The sequence below is a fragment of the Epinephelus moara genome, chromosome 13, assembly GCF_006386435.1.
Source record: "Epinephelus moara isolate mb chromosome 13, YSFRI_EMoa_1.0, whole genome shotgun sequence".
Lineage (NCBI taxonomy): Eukaryota > Metazoa > Chordata > Actinopteri > Perciformes > Serranidae > Epinephelus > Epinephelus moara.
Window position 1 is genome coordinate 7,882,184 of NC_065518.1, and position 22,589 is coordinate 7,904,772.

The 22,589-nt window shown below is 42.8% G+C and overlaps 1 protein-coding gene across 13 annotated transcripts in view; it reads left to right on the plus strand.

Annotated features, from left to right (window-relative positions):
• Positions 1–22,589, plus strand: part of tanc2b (tetratricopeptide repeat, ankyrin repeat and coiled-coil containing 2b) — a 253,724-nt gene that overhangs the window by 163,745 nt on the left and 67,390 nt on the right. For 8 of the 13 annotated variants that reach the window (XM_050059794.1, XM_050059793.1, XM_050059796.1 and 5 more), the window contains 2 exons: positions 8,844–8,960; positions 19,379–19,527. In XM_050059794.1, coding sequence (XP_049915751.1) covers positions 8,844–8,960; positions 19,379–19,527 — 266 coding nt within the window. Of the gene's footprint in view, positions 1–8,843; positions 8,961–9,634; positions 9,752–18,815; positions 19,066–19,378; positions 19,528–22,589 lie in introns of those variants that run through there. The other 5 variants (XM_050059799.1, XM_050059806.1, XM_050059801.1 and 2 more) reach the window with 3 other exon arrangements.

The window sequence follows — 22,589 nt, forward strand, 5'->3', positions numbered from 1 at the left end:
TTAAATAAATGTTTAATATCAATAAAATAGCATCATCTGCTCAACTTTATTCACTCTCCATGCTTACACTGTCAGAACACAGCATGTGTGAGGGTTCAGGGAGGGGAGGGTATGCATGCTGTAACCTACGTCACTGCTTTTTGCCAACGGCTGACTGGGAGTTACCTTTTGAAAAACCCAGAAGACAATGCAAATGGAGTTTGCCTTTAACATGGATAGTAATGGCTGTTATTCACTACGTAATAGTAAACCTTTAGAGGAAACGTAGCTTGATGATATGCTTATATTATGTTAGTGTTTTACACGTTTCTGTTGTCTACAGTAATTAGTCTGAGCAAACTGTAAAAGAAAGACCTTGTTGAGGGTATTTCAGTGTTATGCTATGTTGAGGTGAGGAGTTTCCTCTAATGCAAGACATAACAGTAAATGGCAGTCCAGCGTCATTTGACTTTAATATTTTATACACAAGTGGACCGTCACAGTGGATAAGGAAAAACTCCCTAAAACAACCTTTAACGGGGGGAAAAATACCATATATCAATATATCACAATATATCATAATATATTTGCAAATGACCCTAAAATAGTGTGATATTGATTAAACATCATCACCCAGCCCTCCCAGAAAATAAACATATATAACATCCCCTATATCGTCCTCACATTTCTAAACAAACTTGATAAAGACCACTTCACTTCTCTCTGAGGTGCAGCGGTCGTGAATAGCCACACCACAAAAGATCACAGCCTCAGTCGCAGTAGGTTGCATTTTTGAAAGCCGACTTCCTTGAATCAAGGTGACGAGAGGAAGACCCGGAGCTGTCCATACAAACAAGTCGTGTGATTACATTTGAGCAAATGTGTCGGGACCTTGAAGCTTTCAGTGTCAGTGAAATCACCCTCTCCCTGCGTTACCACAACCTTGGAAAAAAAGGTGGACAGGACTCGTCGTTTCCCTGTGCTCTGCTGTTGCCATAGTGACCAGGGCCGCATGCTCGGCTCCTGTAAAGCTCTGCTTGGGTTGCAGACAGCTGGGCGATGTATGTCCTCACCCGCATTATTGTTCTGTATGTGTGTGTATGTTGTGTGTGGGTGCCTGTGTCTTTGAGTGGGCGCCTGAGGTCGTATGTAACTGAGACGGTGGTTCAGACGATACTTCATCGCCACAGAAATGTCTCCCTGCTTATCGTTCTCTTATCTGCAGCAAATGAAAAACTGTGCGTTGCATATTAGAGTCTCCAATTCATATTCAGATCTTGTTTGTTGAAAACCCAGGTTGAGTCTGTGGGGACTCTCGTGTCAAAAAGAAGCGCTCCTCTTTCATATGCACAACACGCCGCAAACGTGAATTTGAATCACAACATTGACTTGCTTTCTTTTTTGTTGATGATTTCACCAAAGGCTGTGTGTATTCGCTGACAATCTTGGGAATAGAGATCAGCTTTTTGAATTTTCACATTGTCCATTGTCGCTGATCTCTCTCTGCATCCCCTCCCCGCTCTCACTCTAATCTCACATGTACATACATGCCACATGCATATTCATATTCACACCCTCACATCCGGAGCATGTAACAAATATCTATTTCACGGCCACGTGCATCTGCACACACAGACTAGAGATATTTATTCATAAGCTCATTAGAGGAGTGGATTTGCCTGCTGCCATCCATCACACTGTCACCCATCCTCAGCCTGGCACACACTGACAACAGAGCTGCAGGAGAGAAGTCCCTGGGATTTAGTCTCCTGGAGCTGCTGCTATAGAGGGGATTTACTCCAATAGACAGAGTCTCACTTCGCCATTTTATGGAGGTGAGATCAGGGAGACAAAAACCAAAAGAAATGGTAATCTCCCATTCAGCATCATTTATCCAGAAACTGATTCTAAGGGGAAATAAAAATGCTTTTAGTCTCTCTTAGCACAGTCATTGTCAGCTGGCGCTCAGCAGCGTGCAAGCTCTTGAGTTTCACAGGTGTACTGCAGAAGATTTAAAAACTGTTGATGTATAAATATGAGGAAATTGTTGTGGATGCTCTTGTAGGCACAGTGTGACGTGAACGCTCAGTCCGTCACAGTCTCCTTGAAGCTTGTTACAAGCTAGTGCAAGTTCGTCACTGCAGGTGCAAGAGCGGCTTATCGAAATGAGGCAGGACATTGGTTTGAAAGAGAAATCTAACTTTTTACATGGGAGACTGGCCGGTCACCATGGACTGCTGTGACCTCACCGTGCTAACTTTTTAAGACTCTGGAGAAAAGCAACAAAAGATAAACACTGTAGAATATGTGTGAATTTTATCTTAGTGGTTAAGGGTTGTGTGCCTTGGATTCTTTTGTGAGGTAGCAGAAAAAAAGGTTAAGAGACACTTCCCAACACTTGAGTTCTTTTCTACTGAAGGTCAAGAGTTCTTAACTAATTCCCCTTTATATCCACTGATATACTCTATGCCTGCTTCTCCTTCCTGTTCAAATCCATTGTGCAGAGATTTATTCTGTAAATAAACACGACAGAATCCAGTGTGGATTCACCAGTTGTGATCAGACATGAGTGACGTGTACTTTGTAAGTAGGAAGATGCTTTTTAAGTCAAAACAGGAACATATTTTTAAAATTGGTGCATTTCCTTTCACTTGGTTTTATAAGCATTTTGAATTTGTGCATAGAAAATCCTGATTCATCCAATAAAAAACGAAGTACAGTTATGACATACTGTTGTTGCAAAGGCCACTACGAGTTCTCTCCATCGTCTCTGGATGGCTTTTGTCACATATGCTCACAGGACTATTACCAGAACTCTTCCAATAGCACATAGCTGCAGTATTAAGCCCAGGTCAGACCAAAGATTTGCGACGAGACAAAACCGTTTTTGAACGTTGCAGAGAAAAGTTGCAGCGGTGTGAACTGGCCGGTCTGAGCTTGATTAAAGCCGGCTGATGGTGTCACCTGCAACTCAGCTGGTCAAATCACAGGCAGCTGCTATTAGAATGTAAAGCCTGTTTCAACAGCCAATTGTCCCCCCCAAGCCCCCTGTTTCCGTCCTCATGGTTTGCCGGCGTTGGGCCCTGTGTCCCAATTACCAACACCGTGGGTTATTTGAATTATTGTAGTGTATTCATTCAGAGTACAGTCCATCTGATGCTTGTTTTATGTTTTTCGCCGTTTCATCACTACTACAAATGAAGCTGTAGCCAGTATCTCACTATCACTATCCTCATTCACATTCTAAGAAGCTACAAATTATATTCAGCCACAAAATAAACCTGAAAAGCTGCAAATCAGAAAGGAAGTACAGAGAGTTGTTGCATAGAGATGATACACCGTCTCATCTAGTTGCATTGGTGTGAACCGGCAGGTTTTTACAACGTTGGAGAACGGAGCATTGCAAGTAGTTGCAAGTTTCAACTTGTCTCGCCACAAATCTTTGGTCTGAACTGGGCTTTAGTTGTCTAAATCTCTTTATTTCTATTGTCCAGTGTGCTCTCTGTTACTATACATGCATAGTTTTCCTTCGACTGATGTTTGACTGGTGCTCTTTTGATTACGTCAACTTGGTATGCCCTCTTCAGCAGTGGCCCCCAGGCCCCCAGGAAGTGCACCGGACTTTGAAGCCAATTCGATGTAACTTCCTGGTCCGTCATGTGAAGCCATGGGGCCCAGAAAGATTTATTCTCCATAGACTTACAATGTGAAAAAGACGTCTGTAGATCAGTGGATACATTTTTTGAGTGTCACAACCCCTACGAAATGACTTGCTTCACTATCAGGACTTTATCAGCTCAGTCCAATAACATTCGGAAAGTCTAGAGGAGTTGCACGATTATTTCCATACAAGTTAGTGGAGGGCTAAACTGGCAGAAGTTTAGCCAGCGAAGTCTCTAGTGTGCCTGCTCTATGGGCCCGGGAAGTTGACCTTTTATTTGGCTTCATGCGCCACTGAGTGACTTTCATAGGAATGAATGGGGCTTCACCTCCAACTAAGTATCCAGTTCTCTTTGTACATACTGTACATGGTGACTGCTGACTGGAGAATTAATGCCACCTGCTTACCGCGATGACACAATCCCCAATATTTGAATAAGAGTAGTGGATAGAAAAGTGCATTTTCTTAAATATATTCCCTTAAATTTCAAGTAAAATTTGTGCTACATTTGGATCAATAATAAGTTGATATCTACTGTGCTTGGCACATGTGTACAGTATTATGTATTTGCTTTCTGTACTTTTGTTTTCTCTCACATTTGATTGTAATGCAAGTAGAGTCTTGTAAGCCCATGTGGGCTGGGCATCTTTGAATGGAAAAAATAGTCATTCAATATCTATGGAGAAGTGTTCATTGTTCCTCACATTGTTTTACTTCTCACATTAGTTATTTAGCCCCATCATTTTATAGATTTTTTTCCATGTACTTTTAATCTTCTCAACACCTGCAAAATAATGTCAAACAAAACACCTATTCAGGCTTCTTTGTAGACTAAATTAATTAAGATGTGTCCCTCTGGCCAAAATGTTTCACCAGTCCTGTAATAAAATGATGTTTGAGTTGTTTATCTGACAGAGGCGTACTTGATGTATTCTGCCTGAGTTTCTTCGATGGCAGTTGATCCAGTCGTGGATAACTCTGGTGCCGTCTTCTTCCTCCTGGCTGTCAGTTGTAGTTTCTCACTGTGGCATCTGTGCTGGCTCACTTCCTAGATGTGGTCAATCAGCGGGGTCCTCTACAGATCGTACCAACACAGTATTAACACTCAGTATGTGGCGAGTGAACGCATCTACTTTACACACATACTCATAGCTCTGAAGGAGTTCTTTATTTCCTCTGCCAAGGAGATTTTGTTTTTGTTTGTTTGACTGTGTGTTTGTGAGTGAGCAGAATATCTCAAATCTTGACAACAGATTGCAGCGAATTGGTGGAAAGTTAGTCTCTGGTACAAGGAACAAGTGTTTAGTTTGGGTGCAGAATAGGGTGTTTGGTTTTTTTTTCCTTGTGAACCTGACACCTGTATCCTGTTATTATTGTTGGTATGTTATTACTGTCTGTTGAAAACAACTTTTCAACATTATTTTTAGCGGTGCTAGTGATGTGGTTCTAGGGATGGCAATGTCAGGCGGTTGGTGGGGCGATACACCACTTTGGTCCTGGATGGATTAACACGACTTTAAACAGATAATCACACTCCCCAGAGGATGGACTGACTTTTGTGATCCTCTGACTCTCCTCTAACACCCGTACAAGATTGATTTTTAAGTATTGGATGGATTGCCATGGACTTTGCTCGACACATTCTTGTCCACCTAAGGACAATTTATAATCACTTAAATGATCCACTCACTTTTAACACTCACTAGCAATAGTGAGTGCCACAAAATTGTTTGTCCAGTACTTTGGTTTACACCCAAATATCTGCCAAACTAATGACATTCCCATCAGCCTCAGCTGAACTCTGGGTTCATTGCTAGTTGAAAAATGTTAGCATGCTAACACACTAATCTAAGATGGTGAACATCATTGACTGTGTAATATAATGCACGTAGCACCCATTGGTTTTGGACTCCTGTTTGGCATTTTGGCCGTCGCCATCTTGTTTTTTTGGAGCCAGAAGTGACCATACATGGATGAAAGGATGATGCTAACCCCAATGCTAGCTGCTTAGTCAGCACGGTGCATTTACAGCTAATGGCGATAATGCTAATGCTATTTTTTGATAGCAACAAACAGGCTTAAAACCATGAAAAGAAAACATACTAACTGGAAAAACTGAACATGTTACTCCTTAGAGGGTCTTTTAGTAGACTTTTTTTTAGGCTACCGAAATGTTACAGTTAGCTTTCATTAACTGAAAACACACTGAAATAGCAGCAGCTAAGGCTACACCTACTCTGTGCATCTGGGGTTATGCCATGCTTACATTACTTAACCAGCGTCCTTACTGTAGTAACGACTTGTCAACAGAGGCACCCACCTAACTCTCAAAGCGGACATGTCCCTAAAGCTAGGTGCACAACCTAACGCACTGACGGATTGACGCTGACCGGAAGTCATTCATTCCAATGGAGGTGAAAATGACGGATAGTAACAGACTAGCGCGCAGCCCGGTAGCGGTTCCGTTGACCGTCAGACCGTGGAGGCGTCAGATTTTTTCCTACTCGGCCGTTGACAAGATGGGAGAAACGGAACGGAACGAAATTGCAATCGCAGTTGTAAACAAACAATAGCTCATTTATTTATGCAAAAGAAAAATAAGCATGAGCTTTTTTTCCACTATTAAAAGAGATTGTTGCCCATAGGTTGATTTCTATGCGGTTGATAATTACTCTATATTTTTGAATTTCGCATTCATTTCTATATATATATATATATCAGCTCTTTCAATAGCACACTACTCAGCTCGTCTCAGTTCAGTTGGTACAGTGACTTCGCAGGAAGATATTGCTAGCTCTTCTGCTAGATGACTTCGCTAAACATCTCTCGCCGACAGCACGCTAGCTAGCCACCTGCATCTGGCCAGGTCCGTCAACGACGGAACCTCGCAGCGTTGTTCTGGGGGTGGGGAATGCGTTGGGGAAACGCTCCGTTAAAACAGGAAAAATAGGTTGTGCACCCGGCGTAATTATTGGCAACTTTAAGCCTTAGTAATATTTAAACAGGTGACTTATATAATAATTCATCCCCCATACAGTTATCATAAATGAGGACATTAGCTATAGAAACCAAAACCATTTTCTACCAGGCTGTGAACATCTTTATTCCTGTGGCCATTACAGGCACTGCAGTTTTTCGCATCTCCACGTTGGCTTTATTTTTCAGCTCTGGAGGTTGCCGCTCAGTTAACATCTTAGTTTGGATAATTAGCCATTGTCATTGTGAGCACGTTAGCATGCTGGCTTTAGCACTTAGCTCAGAGCACTGCTGTGTCTAAGTGCAGCCTCACAGAGCCACCAGCATGGCTGTAGACTGTCTCGTTCAGATAAAATGAAGGATTACATGCTCCCTTATGGCTTGAGAAATCCCACCACTGATATATTATAAAGCCCTCTAAAACCCTTTAGATTACCATTTGAAAAAAAAAAGCCATTGTCACTGAGCTTGAAGCAGATCTGTCTTAGTTCCTGAAAAGTTGACATTTTGAAGACAAAGGGCTCGAGGAGAGTGGACGGTGGCAGCATCTGCTTTTATGCCGAATCAGAAAGATGGAGATTGAATATATTAAATGTGTTTTTTAAATGGCAAGAGGATTGGCTGCCTGCTGCCTTGACGTGAACTCTTAAGAGTTTTCTCTTAAACTCTACAAATGTTTTATTATGTATTTTGCATTGAGCTAAGTCTGTACTGCTGCTGCAGTGTGATCTATTTCTGTCTGTCTTAACTTAAGTCATACAGTAAACAGACAGACGAGCAACTGTGCTCTCCACCCATTATACACACACATGCATTATACTGGTATTAGCTGTAACACGAACCTCAAACAAATGTGGTGAGGAGTTGCTTGAATATATGTTTAAGCCGCTGCTTGTGACTTCCTGCTCACCCCACTCTGGTTCAGCGCGGTGTTGCTGCACCAGAGAGCTTTAGACATGTGCACTCACCCGTAATAAGAGTGGTTAACAGTTGCAGCATACAGTACATACTATTTTAAACCCTCATTTAACCAGATTAGTCAATTAAGAGCAAATTACGCAGAAAAAAAGAGAAACAGAATAGGTTGAAGAAATGAGCCTTGCACATAATTTGAGTTGATATTAGCTGAATTTCTTTGCACAATTTGGGCCGACTCCACCACAGTGAGGACTTAGATTAGAGTCAGGGAAAAGATGCTTAGAAGTATGTTCCTATCGCTGCTGTACGTGAGCTTTGGAGGTCACACTTATATAAAATGATGGATTTTTTCATTCTTCGTCTGCTGTATTTATTCCCAAGTTTTAGAGAAGCAGTTGCGAGAAAGCTTGGCATTTCTGTGTTAAATGTCAAAACGGCAAACAAAGTGGCGGGAAGCACGGGAGCATTATAATTGCTGTGGCGAGCCGACACACTCAGTGATTTTACAGCATCATCCTCGCAAAGTTGAGTAAAGAATGCCACTGAATGGATGGTTAACTTCTGTCTGCCGTCTCTTTCTCGGCGTGATCGCTATGAAGCATCATCTGCATTGTGAGTCCTTGTGTGCCTGGTAGACCTGCTGCTGCTGCTGCTGCCACAATGTATGCACTCATGATACTATAAGCTGGTTTGGGTAACAGTGCTTACAATCCCTGTGCCGTGACCAAGAACTTGGGGGAAAAAAAAATCGTGTCACAACCACCACCACCCCCGGCTTTCACCGCTCCCTCTCTCCATCTCCCTCTCTCTGAATTTCTTGTCGTTTGATGTCTCAGACTTTGTGCTCGAGTCAGGCGCGAGAACATTCCAAAAATGGATCTGATTCGCATTTGGTGTGATTATGATTCTGAACAAATAGACACAACAATTATATTTTTTTTTGTATAATCCATCTTCTCGGCTAAAAGGTCCTTGTTGTTTTGTGTTTTGCACGTGTTGTGAGTGAAATGTAGGCCGGTACATGGTGGTGTTTTCACATTTCAGTGGTTGGTTGAGGTCCTGCTGCTGTATTAGTCCCCGTGCTGTTTGTTTAATAATGCATTAGCTTTACTTGACCCAAAGCTACCTAAGATAGCCCTCAGGATGTTTTCATTTTATCAGTGTGCTTCAAGTTCATAAGCTCTCTGTCTTCCTCCTCCTCCCTCTCTGTCCTGTCCCTGTCACTCCTCTCTTTCTTCCATCTCCCTGATCTGTGTGTGTACATGTTTGTCTCCTTTTCTCTATATGTGTGTATGCTTTCTGCTCCCAGCCCCTCTGCGGAAAGCAAAGTTTGTGGAGAGCCCTCGCATTCCACAATCAGAGCTTGGCTCCCCTACACACACCTCCACCACTGCCAAGAATCCAGACCTGGACACATACTGCCCTGGTAAGTTTTTTTGGCCAGCTCATCCCTCATTTCGTCGTGTTACTTTCCTGCATGTTGGTTCCTGTCTGTGAATGCGGTGGAGAGACACAGAGATGGGGTGAATTTTTCGTAGCTACTCTGCCTGCTGCTGTAAAGCATTGCTAAGGTCATTAATGAAACAGCTTTGCCGGTGCCCACAGTGTCCATCCTCATTGCCTCCTCCCTCCCTGTCACTCTAATCCTCCCTCGCTGTGTCCTCACTCTGCTCCGCGTTCTCAGAGCTTGTTTAGGTGCTGTTTTTTCTGTTTAACTTCACAGTCGGTGGTTGCTCGGTAATCCTGCGGACAGTCCAGATTTCCCTCAAACCCCCCCCTCCATCTATTCTTGTCAAACCCCCCCCCCCCCCCCCCCCCCCCTCATCTATTCTTGTCAAACCTCCCCCCCCCCCCGTTGGTCTCTCCCCTCCTTGCACAGTAAAGCAGGTCACTCGAGGATAGCGCTCTGCTGAGATTTGGTTCTAGTATATCTGCTTTCTCATCTTGCCTCTCCCGTTCCTGTTGCCACCGAGAAGTGCAGCGTTAGCTTCCTGACCTGTCTTGTTGGTTCGACCTCTGGTGGCTTTAAGGACTTCTCAGCAGAGCGGGACGATGCTGCGACACCGCAGGGCTGGATGAAGACATGAGAGAAATAGTGGTGGGAGGTCCCGGGGCTTAAGTGTTGTAACTTTGGGAGGAAAATGGTCGACAGAGTGCTACCAGCCTTCTCCGTGTGCCAGCCTCTTCTGCTGAGTCTCTGCTCAATGGGAGCTATAAGTAGGTGATCTGTTTCTAGAAACGTGCTAGAATATACTTTTATTGTGCTTTTTATAAGTCTTAATAGTAGGTAGTACCGTCGCCTCCTGAGACCCCAGCTTTTGTTTGCTTTGCATTTTTAACTTTGCCTAGCTATCTGGGATAAATAGGACCTGATAAGTATATTAAAAACTACATACTGTCTTTGAACAGTGAGCAGTTTGGAAAAAAATTCTTCACATGTGGACATTGGGTTTATTTTTAATTCATTCGTTCATTCAAACCTTTATATAGGACTTGGGAAATCAGTTGAGGAAGACCCTCATTTTCAATGAAGCTGAGCATGAACAAACCGTCATGCATGTCAATAAAAACAGAAATGAAATCACACAAAACAACAAACAAACAATAGCATTAAATGATCGCTAAAAGTAGAAATACAGGATGATGTATAGATTTATAGTTAAAAGCATTCACACTCAATTAACACAAGATCACAAATAAGGCATTTTAACAGCCATAATCGTGGCAGAGTGTCCAAGTTTAAGGTCGTTTGCAGATTATTCCATGTATACGGAGCACTGTAAGAGAGTGACAGTCTTCCTAGTTCAGCTCTGATTAAGGGAGTGTGAAGCAACAACCTGTTCTGTGAAGGAGCACCAAGATTCTGTGAGGACAGAGTTAAAGGGGATGAAATACAGGGTGGAAGCATCTGTGTAGTCACAAGTCTGTAATAGAGTACAAAACAGTTTATTTGAAGGCCTGAACATTATTGTGCAAACACAAAATTGGAAACAGTGCAACATCTGTTCAGTGTTTTGTAACTCTACGGGTTAGGGGTCACTGTCCAAGTCTAAAAGTGTTCAAAACTTTTCATTTCAATGCCTGAACATGACTGTGCAAAAAAATTAATTAATTAAAAAAATCCAAATAATGCAAAATATCAAAAAGTAGTGTCATTTGTGACTCTGTATGAATTTCCCTCGCTCTATATTCCAAGCTAGGAATGTCCTTTTAGTTTGTAGGAACAGTCCGTCACCTGTGTAAAAAGTCCTCAAACAAGTACTTCCTAATCTTAGCTTGTTGCAATGTCTAAAATTGGTCAAATTTGTTGCCGTATCAAACTACAAATGTCATTGAACTATAAAATTTGATCGGGTTTTGGACCTTGTCCACTTTTGTGTATGGTTAGAGCAGTATACTGGTTTTAAGGTATACTGTGGTATGAAAATTGATGGTTATCATACAGTGTACATTTGCTCATCTATGGTAGTGCAAAAAAAAAAAAAATCAACCAGACCAAGAATCTTACCTGTATTTAATTTATTTTCAAAAGGGAGAGTTTTACACATAAACAAAAGGTTTCAAGTTTCAATTAAAGTAATAAAATGTTTGTTTAACTAAAGACACCCCTCTGTTTTTATTCCTTTAAGTGTCTTTGTAACTCATAATAATAGTAAATAATTGTGTAAAACCGTGTACCAGCATACCGTGAAGCTGCAAGCGGTTATCGTACCTTGAAAATCTCATACCGTTGCAACCTCATTTTTGTATCGGAATTGGCTGCAGACTGATTTGGCAGAGATGGCTGCCATCTTGTTTTTACATGAACTAGTGTATTGTGCTTTTGCTGCCACTACATGGCACAAATAAGTGTCCACAAATGAGGACAACAGGTCTAAGTTAAGTAAAATGAACTATAAGGTGCAGCAAACCCAACATGTTATGTCGTCATTTGAGGATGCAGAGTCGCAGGAGGTTACGATAGACCCTTCACCTCTGGCTTGGCTTGCTGTTGAGTCACATGGGTGAAAAACTGTTGTCCATGCCTAAGCTTTGCAGCAATCCTGTGAAATAGACTGTGGAAATACTCATCAGTTGTGATATGCTGCTACGAGCTGCTGCAGATGTGACATTTCAGGGTTGAAATGGTAATCTCTAGCGCCATTGAGGCAAGAAAAACAGTTGATTACAACCAGGAATTCTGTGTCTGCGCAATAACAACTCGAGCTGGAGAGGAACCAAGAGGGATGAGATGAGTTTCCTGGGGTGAGGACTCACACCTCCCAGGTGGACAGATGGACATCTTAGCGCTTAACAAGGGCTCCCTGGCATGAGCAGCAGCAGCAGCAGGGCAGTGACTTAAACATCTGATCGCATGCCAGTCAGCGCTCTGCTGCTGACACTGTCTGGCGATCCTGAGAGGAAGTCAGGTATCAGCTGATTTTTATGGCCTCAAAGAAACTTTGTGGTCTCATAAATATGGTTTGTGAATATTTTGCGAGATAGCTTGTAAAATTTCACCAGCAGCTGTCCTCCTTATATTATCACAGTGAAGGCTTTTCTAATGATGTTAGAGCTCAGCCTTCCTACAGTAACTTCCCTGACGAGGTGTGAGTGCCACGGATAAAAGCCTCTATTAACGTGTGTGTAATTTTATATCGCACTGTCCATTTATAGTTGACTTAAAGGTCCAGTGTGTGGGATTTTGGGGCTCCTATTGGCAAAATTGTATGTAGTATTCATATGTATTTTTATACTTTCTCTAAATCCTACAGACTGGACCTTTGACTTTGAGTGGAGTTGAGTTGGTCCTCATTTCTTTTTGCAGTTATTTTTTATTTATTTTGCATAGGTTTTTACCATTGAAAGAAAGAAAGAAAGAAAGACAGACATAAGAAAAAACAGGAAAGATAAAGAAACAGGTCTTTATCGATGTCTGTGTTTGATTGACAGTGACTGGCAGGCTGAGCCCCAACAGGAGAGCAAGTGACAGAGTGAACAAACTTGTATTGTAGCTCACAAGCCATGGGCAGTGTGTCTGGAAGCAGCATATCGAGGATTAAGAACCACATCTGCATCTGAACAAACCAAAATTACATCTGTAGGCTGTTTATATGTCTGATTTGATTGGTTGTATGGAAACAAGTTGTCCATCTACATAGACAGAGAACGAGTCTGGAGACGTCATCATGAAACCAAGAAATCTGAAATATAAATGTCCCCCCTTAAGATCGGACAGAGCAGATATGTTTGCTGTGCAGTGGTACGGTCGTCGGGTGTAGTTTGGTAGAAATAAAATAGTTCAGACATGAAACTCTTCACAACAAGGTGTTTGGATTATTACAGGCATTATATATCTGTATATAATGTTTTGTGTTCATGTATTTTTGATAGATGAACTGTCCGTTTATAATGTACCAAATGCAACAAGAAAACAGTTTGATAAAGACAAAATGTGCCTTAAAGTGCCAAAGGATTTAAAAGTTGGGGCCGTTACTGTAACACATTTTGGAAAAACAATTAAGAAATTGTTTAGGGATGAAATATTAAGACAAAAATGTGTATTTTTGGTTATTCGGGGCGGCTGTAGCTCAAAAGGTAGAGCGGGTCGTCCACTAATCCAAAGATCAGCAGTTCCCGGCTCCTCCAGCCCGCTTGTCGATGTTTCCTTGGGCAAGATGCTGAACCCCAAATTGCTCCCAATGGCTAGTCAGAGGACTAGAAAAGCTTTTTACCATTTACTATTTATTCTAAAAAAAATGGATGCCTGACATATCATCATTAAATAGTCAATAAAGCTTAAATAATAGCTTTTTGCCAAGACAACTTAAATATAATCTTAATTATGCAGACCAGATTTTGGGATCGTTTCATCTACCGAAGCTGTACAGATTGCCTCTCCAGAGCATACGCCACATCCACTGCAGTCACGGTCTCCCTCTTAGCCTTCTCTGTGTAGTTAGGTGATAGCATCAGGGATCTCGTTCTCCAGGGAGACCTCCAACACACCGTGGGTCTCCTGGTAGAGCAGAGCGGAGATAGGCTTCACTCCACCATGGCGAGCCAAATGGTGGATAGTTGGCTTGGTGGTTACAGTGATACTTATCGCACTGAGTCCTTTTCCTCCTTTGCTTTTGCTACTCAACCTCTGATAAGTCTCTCTGTTCACCACTTCTTCACTTAGCTTATTTTCAAGTTATTTTAATTTCAAGTGTGTTATCGCTTCTTAATGGTAGGCTATTATACGGCCATATGTCCATAGTGTTCTGTATGACCAAACCCTGGAATATAAACAGCCATATTGGCCGTCAGACAAAAAAAAAAAAAAAAAGAGTCTAGCCTAAACCCTGATATCATCATATCACCCGCTGCTAACCCAGAGTCCTAACATGCTTTCATGTATAAACCTCTAAATGTTGTTGCGTAGATAAGATCACCACTGTGCACATGAGGAATGTGAAATTCACTCCTCTGATCTCCTGATTAGTCACTGCTTTCTGGATGATATGCTCGCCTGTGCGTATCTTTCTGTAACAGTATGTTCAGTGTTACCAGTCTATCATTAATCTTCATTTTGTTTAGCTCTGCAAATTGATTTTTTTCCTTTTAATCTACATGTCACCTCTTCTTCGAGCCTTGCATCTGAAAATACTCTCAGGTCACTTTTGGGAACCTGTATAGTCTTTGCTCTCTGTGGTCCTGTCCTTGGTGGAAGTTAAAGTGTCCAGGTGTAGGTGAAATAAGAGCCACCACATGGTATGTGCTATCTTACCTGCAGCCCGGGCCTATTAATACCATCTCGCCGTCCTGTCCAGTCCCCCGCCTGCAGCACACATGCTTCCCTCTCTCCCTTCTCTTTCTCTCTCTCTCGGAGCGTGAGGGCAGATCTGTGGACGGCCAGGGAGAAACAGATGCGCTTGCACAGAAACACATTCCTAGCTGTGCGCAAAGATAGTTGCTATGGCAACCATCTGTCTCCTTCGCAGCTCAGGAATCCAATGGAGAGGAGAGTGTGTGTTTTATATATGTGTGTGTCTGTTGAGGGGGGGTTGGTTTAACAAAATAAGAGATGTGTTTTATGCCTTTTTTTATTTCAGTATTCAAATTTTATCATTAAGGATCTGGTGGTGTCGCCGTGATGAGAGCCGCCTGAAGTTCCTCTTCAGGGGAGTGTTAGGATCTTGATGCTGTCGTGTAGCTTTGAAGCGATTCAGAGGTGTATTTTAAGAACAAAAGCGCTATAAAGAGAAAGAACTCGCTACAACCCCTGCATTATGCTAATGTATGTGTCCCCTTTGGTAGTAGCTCATCAGAGTTCGTTACATCGAGAGGAATGTTTGAAAACGTGATGTGAAAGTGCTGTGATTTCACATTTTTGTGTCTTTGGTTTATCAAACATTCAGATTTTGATTTTATTTGACAGCTCCGGGATAACAGATGCCCAAACCACTGGGTTCGTCGTGTGTTTGTGTCCATTGTGGGCTTTTTTTTGGAGTGCGTAAGGATACAACAGCCTATGTTTAGCTCAAGGGAGTTACTGTGGGCTCCGGCGTCCAGATTAGAGATTTTGCTCCCACATCAAAAGAAGCACAGACGGCTCGCCCCTGCACAGGGTTGTCCAACAGCTGGCTGCGACAGAGATGCCGTTGTAAGGACCTAAACAAAAAAATAAAGGAAAGGGAACAGAAAAGATGGGAACTTAACAGAGAGGTAAACAAAGAGATGACTGGAAAGGTCACTCAGACAGACAGACAGACAGACAGACAGAGCCCCTGTTTGATCACGGTCACGGCCGCAACCCCCCCCCCCCCCAGAGCAGTTGACTAATCAGTGCTAATGTATTCACTGCTTACTACGACCAGTCTGTCAACTGGGAAGCCTTCACTGCCTCCATGTCCAGACACACGGGCACTGCAGGCAACACATGCAGAACGCATATACAACAGCCAGTGGATGTTTGTGCTTCTGTTCGCCTGCAATTTTCTCCTCCTGAAGGCTCAGTCATCCCCTGTGATATTAGCTGTTAGGAGGTGGAACCGTAATTCCATCTACCTACATCTTCTCCATTACTGCGTTCAGAGCTCTTCCTCAAGGGATGCTCGGGGATTCGGTGACCTTGGAGGCCCTTGTAAATGTATTCGCCTCCATATAAAGTGTATCCATCTGCATTACCGAGCCGCTATATCCATCTCATCAAGCCTTGTAGGTAATTAGCTGTTTTGGACCTAATGTGTGCTCTGATTACCTCATTATTGGCTGCGTCTGTGTGGTTTTTGAAGCTGTCCTGAAAACCAGTTTTTGGGCATTAAAGCTTCACTGAGAAATATCCATGATTAATCAAAGCTTCAGCATGGTGGTGGTGGTGGTGGGGGTAGGAGTGGATTAATGGGGGACAGTTTTCAATCAGTTCACCTGAAATAACCTGCCAGTTAGCCACTTTGTTAGCATGTTAGCAACATAAGCCATATTAGCTAGAGAAAGAGAAGACGGCTAAGCTGTTACTTGCAGTGTTCAGGTGATTTGCCAAGCTCTATGTAGATTTTGGATATGCTAGTTTCCTTTGGTAAATGTGGCACAACTTTTTGGGGGGTAGCTTTGCAAATTTTTGAAACTAATTGACTGTCAGCCTGTTGCAGCAACACATCAACGTTGCTGCCACACTGGACGAAGCAACACTTACCTGTACATAATGCAGGTAACAGGGGATTGTCATTTTTTCGGCTTAAAAAGCACTTTAAGATTTATATTTCCCCAACTGATTTCAGTGAGTTGTTTTTATATTTGAGGTTTTATGATCTACATGTGGTTTTGTCTCCAGTTAGAATCTTGATGTTGAGGCCACTCAAGAGTGGAGTGTATGCTTACTGTACGTTGGCTTACATCAAGCATGGATTTGGTTTATTTTCTTTGGTTCTATGGAGACGTCCCTATGTAATGTGATTTAATATGAACCTAGACAACTTTTCAATGTAGTAACTTTCACCACTGCTCATTTTAGAAATGTCACTGCGAGAAAACAGACAGTGGATTATAGATATATGTTCCTGGTGGCCAGAGATGGTTAGCATTGCTAGCATGCTAATGTTAGCGAGCCTTCAGTTTCCAAGGGTCGTGACTGGTGGCAGACAGGACCCAATCTAACCCCCGTTATATTACATAAACAAAGAACACGTGGCCTTTCTAAAATGAGCAGTAGTTACTATATTTTGATATGTTAAAGAAGTTGGTAAGCAGACAACGTTAGCTAGCTAGCACAGTAGTTGGTTGTAAAGTCGTCAACTTCCACATTAAATTATATTATATAGGGAAAATAAGCATGTTAAATCATCATCATCTTAACAATGTGAGTTTTTACAGTTCCTTATTACAATGAATTATTTTCCACCAAGTAAGAAATTCAGTTAAACCTAACACACACTTTATTGAGCGCCCAGCAGTGATTGTAGTCTAAATATCCATAAACTCTTGAACTGGAGATAGAAAGGAAAGATGGATGGATGGAAAGATAAAAAAAACCCATTCATATAAAATGTGTCATTGCAGTTGGTTGAGAAATGTAAATGTTACAGTGCTTTATCCTGGAAAATAGTAGCTCCCCTGATTACTTGCATTTGTTTAAAGGCAAGTCTTGCTTTTTGCAAAATGGCGGCGATGTTGACGCATGATCCAGCAGCAAATTAGGTATCTATGTTTCTATAGCTATGATTTCAGACACTTGATTTTTCGACATCTTGCATGTCTGTATGCCTGACACATGGTCAAACTGTCCCAGTTTAGATAGTGCTGGACTGCTGGTGACGAACATTAGATGAAAGCAAGTTGAAGTCACAAAACTGTCAGTAAATTTAAATGTCTTTGTCTGAGAATAACTTACAGTAATTAATGTTGATGCATGATGAACATAGTTGGATTACTGTATATGGGGCTCAGAGGTAGAGCAGGTCATCCACCAATCGGAATATTGGTGGTTCAAACCCTGGCTCCTCCAGTCTGCATGTCGAAATTCCCTTGGGCAACATACTGATCCCCAATGGCTGTTCCATCGGTGTGTCAGTGTGTGTGAATGCACCATGTATGGTAGCCTTGGCCACCAGTGTGTGAATGGGTGAATGTGACGTAGTGTAAAAGCGCCTTGAGTGGTCAGAAGCCTAGAAAGGCGCTATACAAGTGCAGTTCATTTCTCATTTACCATATATATATTCATTTATACCCTTTGAATAATGATTTGGACGCCTATTACCATGGCAACTGGTCAAAGCTTTGAAGCATTTGTGGTGAGCCCTTGTGTTTTTTCATTGTGGCTCTGCAACATATTGTGCCTCAAAGGTTTTTCTCCCTCCCTCAGAGGGTGTCAGTCTTCCTCACTCGCTCAGAAAGACTTGGAGTCAATCTAATGAGGATCCTGACAGTGCCCTGCCTGTCCATCCATGAGCGAATGGAGAGGGGAGCCCGGGCTTAAGATTGCCTGTCTGTCTGTAGGTCTTTGAACAGACGAGTGAGAGGCCACGGGCTTTTTAGACGAGCTGTCTGTCTTCAGAGAGGTGGCGTGGCGGCTGGGACTCTCTAATGGTCGTCAGTCAGGACTCCGTGTAGCTACCTGCCAGTCTGGTCCGACCTGCCCTGCAGGAAAACGAGCGAGGAGTGGAGCAGAGAGGGAGAACTGGCCCTGCTGCTCTGTCTCACTGCTGTTTATTTAAACACCGGCCATCTCATGCTGTTGGCTTCAGTGTCATTAATGTCTGGGCCAATTCTCAGGCTTATACATCCAATTACAGCTGTTTGAATTCAGCCACTAGTTACTCTGCCTTTTTTTTACAACCAGCAGGGTGAGTAATTAGTGAAAGCTTCAGCTCTGAGAGTGACACTCCAGTAAATAAAGTGAATTGAAATTGATATAGTAGGCACCTCTTGGGCATGATAGCCAGGTGTTATTAAAAAATATGACACCACCAACGAGGGCTTGTTATGGGTGGAGAGTAACCAGGCAACAGGGCTACAAGATGAGGTCATTAAGGGATTTTTTCTCGGGTCGCGTTGCAAAGTTGGCAACTGAAATCTCTCAGTGTGTGTTGGTGTTTGTGTTTGTGTGTGTGTGTGTGTGTGTGTGTGTGTGTGTGTGTGTGTGTGTGTGTGTGTGTTTGTGGTTTTTGATCATCTGATCATCACGCAGGCTGGTGTTTTCTTTTCTCTCTTTAGAGCTGTGTAAACAGGATAGAGAGGTGGATACACACCCACTTTGTTTTGAAAAGTCACACACCGTCGCTCTCTTTATCTCTCTCTCACACACACACACACACAGACACAGGTGAAGGGCGTATCTCATTACGTCACACGAGCTGCAGTGGTGATGAGCGGTGCGGAAGGAGCTGTCGTCAGTGTGGAGGGCTTGTGCGAGTCAGTGTGGAATGTTTTTTTTTTTTTTGTAAACAAGGATTCCTGTAGTTGTGGCTGAGTGGATTTTTAAGTTTATGTAAGAAGACACTTCAGCAAAGATGTCCAGCTGTGGAGGAATGTGCCGGTAATGCACAGCTCTGAGCCACAGGGAAACTCAGGTAGAGTGTCTCATGTCGTTGTCCTGAGCGCAGGTGCTGTGTGTCCTGTATCCGGGTATCGCTGCTGTGGTTTATGCAAAGCGAGATCCGCTGTGTGTTCAGGGTTTCTAGGTAAAGAGGTGGCGGACGTGAAGCCTTTTTTGTGTGTGTGTGCTTAAAAACAAGCTGCTGTTCTGCTCCTACCCACCACTGACACACATTCGTTCTTTCTTTCTCCCTCCTCTCTCTGTATCTCTCTCCCCCGCAATGTCTTCCTCACCCCCACCCCCTCTCCCTCCACCTCCTCCCTCCTCTCGTCTTTCTGCCTCCGCAGGGGAGTCAAGCCAGGAGCTGGGCCCCCCTCCGTCGGTGGATGAGGCAGCCAACACATTGATGACGCGCCTGGGTTTCCTTCTGGGAGACAAAGTGAGCGAGGGGCCAGCCGGTACCCAGTACAGCATGGAGGAACCCGAGGCGAGACAGGTAAGGGTCTCACTGAACTTTATTTTTTTTTGGATAGACCACAGCATGTGAGAACAGCCCTTTAAACGCTACAGTCTGTCCCTGAGTGTGTGAGTGATGAAGCTACACCATTGGTCGGAGTGACTGATGACATGAGGGTTGGTGTTTCCCTATTGGCCGTTGCTCTTTTGAAATGAAAAGGTGCTGGCAGTCCTGTTTCACTGAATTCATATGGATGTATTAAGACAACTGGATACAATACGGAGCCCCATTCATTCCTATGAGAACTGCTCAGTGGTGCTGGAAGCCAAAATGGTTCATCTGCCGCGTATAAAATTACCTGGATAATCCAGGGATGATTGGCACTACTTCCGCCAATAGAGCAAGTGCACTGGAGACTTGCGGCGGTCGAGCTTGGACGAGTGCAGCCAAGCCGCTAACCTCTGCTAGCCAAACAGCTGACTTGCAGTTTAGCACTCTACTAACTTGAACTAGGATGAAGTTATTTTATTATGCGGCTCTTCTAGGCTTTAGAAATGTTACTGAACTGAATGGATCAAATTCTGATAGCGGAACGAGTTATTTTGCGAGGTTGTGATGCTCACAAAAATGTATCCACTGATTTATAGACGTCTCTATAAGTCTTTTTGGCGCATACGCCATAAACGTTTCTATCTTCCAGGTTTACTTGCGTGAATGCGGCCCACTTACTACATGCAGTAGTGTATCTCCTACTGGACATACCGTTCGGCTCATTGACTTTACATTGTAATGATGTCACAGATTTTTAAGTTTTCTCTGCTCGGGGAAAGTTTTACAAATATAGAATTTCCATGGATAAAAAATTCAGAATAGAAAGAGTCATAACTGACCTTGATTGCAGTTTGAGGTGTCCTGTCAACAGCTGTACAGATGTCTCTTCTATAATGGTGGTCAATGGGGAAAATGCTTCTTGGCCACAGTGGATTATTTCGCTGCAATACCACGAGTTGCCACTGGGAAAAATTTGCTGCAAGGCTGAGCACCTGTCATGGTAGCCTGGTAATTATACTGTGTGGCCACTACTACGAACATTGGCTTCAAAGCCTGGTGCACTTCCTGGGGCCCTGGTGTGGCATGATAGCATGTTGGAATTAGCAAGCTAGCTAGCCAACAAGCTAGCTGCTACATGAGTAAAATATAATAACAATACTTCATCCACACACTCTTGTCACAGCGTAGGAAGGCACATTGCTGTCGTCAGATCAGTGATAATTAGGTTTGTCTCATTTCTGTGACCACTGTAACGTTAGCTTAAAGTCATAGGGGAATTAGCAAGCTAGCTAGCTAACTAGCAAGCTGCAGTTGAAATGTTATTTACTGTTACAGGTTAGATGTCAGCACAGTTGCTGCCACCGTTTTAACAATATTCTCCTTTTTGTAATCAGTGTCGGTAGGATGTTTGCGCAACCTCCATCAGTAATGTGGGGACTCCATCACCGATCAGAGCTGAAGAGTGCAGATTTTTGTTAAATCATCAGCGGGTACAGCTTTAGAGAAGGCAGGTCCCTTCTGCTGTGTGACTGTATCTAAGTGTGTTCTTCATATTAACATGTATCTACATGAGTTTTTGGGCTGGACTGCAACACTGGGGCCAGCGCTGAAACAATGAAGTCAGTGACTGAGTATTTGTCGCCACTTCCTGTCTTCAAATTACAGTGTGTTTAACCTAGTCATGTTTTTTCATAATCAAATTTGCCTTGAGGACGTTCCTGAAAGACCTCTCTTTGCCTGGATTTCTTTGAGAGAAAGTTACAACTCTATTTTCTCAAGGAGTTTCACTCTTGTTGACAAAAACCTACAGACTGAATGACGGAAAATGTTTTACTTTCTCTCACAACATTGCATTCAAATCTCATTATGTCACCAGACGCACACTCAATACAATTGGCGCCAAAAAACACGCTTTAGTTTTTTATCACCCTTCACGCTATTATTGTGGTTTATCCAAATCTAATTGTCTTACTGTGTATGTGATTCTGACACATTTCTATCGTGAGAGGTCGTGCTCTGGAACTTGAACAAACACGCCATCGTCTGATTCGATCTGTTTTGACATTTATCTTCATAATATCCATGTTCACATGCGGTTTTGACAGATCTTTGGATGTCAGGGTAGCCAGATCAAAAGGCTTTGCTCTAAATTGCCCTCAGACGCCACAGACTCAGAATTTATTAGTGCCTCTCTATCAAGCATCAGATACGATCTCCCTGTCTAATTAGATTTTTATATAACAAATACTCTTAAGTATTTATTTCCCAGCGTGCCGTAAACTTTGCAATTATTGAGAGCAAGTTTCTTGAGTTGACATGCAGCAGGTTCAAGGTTTCTCTCCTGCACCGTAACCTTTCAATTTGTGAATTTGGCAGTTGTGCAACAAACAACTCTTGGCACAACGGGCCTGCTCTAAGCTCTGCAGCAGATGCCCTCATTTCTTTTCCTAAACCTGATTTGACAGGTTTGAATTTTCCAAAGCGAGGGAAGAAAACAGTGGCGGCGGATAGAGAGAGAGAGAGAGTGACGGAGAAATGAGGAGGGGGGGAAAGGGGGAGCGAACCTGTTGCTGAAGTGTTCAAAGCGGGCCTAGGTATGGGTTTGCACTAAAGCAGTGTGGATAAGCGATTAGACTGATGGACTGCCTGTGCTTGATGTGAGCGCTGCTGTAGCAGTGGGGGTGTATAAATTGAGAGAGGTTTATTCAAGCGGCTCTTTTTAGAGACGTGACTCACACTAGCACCCCGCTGCATCGTGCACACAGTACAAACTTATTATTTTAGATATCTGCCCCAAATACTGTTCTCCGGATTGCAGCTTGTTTGATTCATTAACCACAAAAAAAAAAAAAAAAAGACAAAGATTGCTTCGAGACACCGTCGATTAGCAGATTAGCTGAGTGGGCTTTGTTGTAATTTTTCTAATTTGCTTGGGATTTAGTGGCTTTCAGTGGAGAGCACACATTACAGTAATACAGTAGGTTCACACATGTAATCTGGATATTTGCAGGATGCTGCTAACTCATCGGTGATGCTGAAAGTCTGTCTTA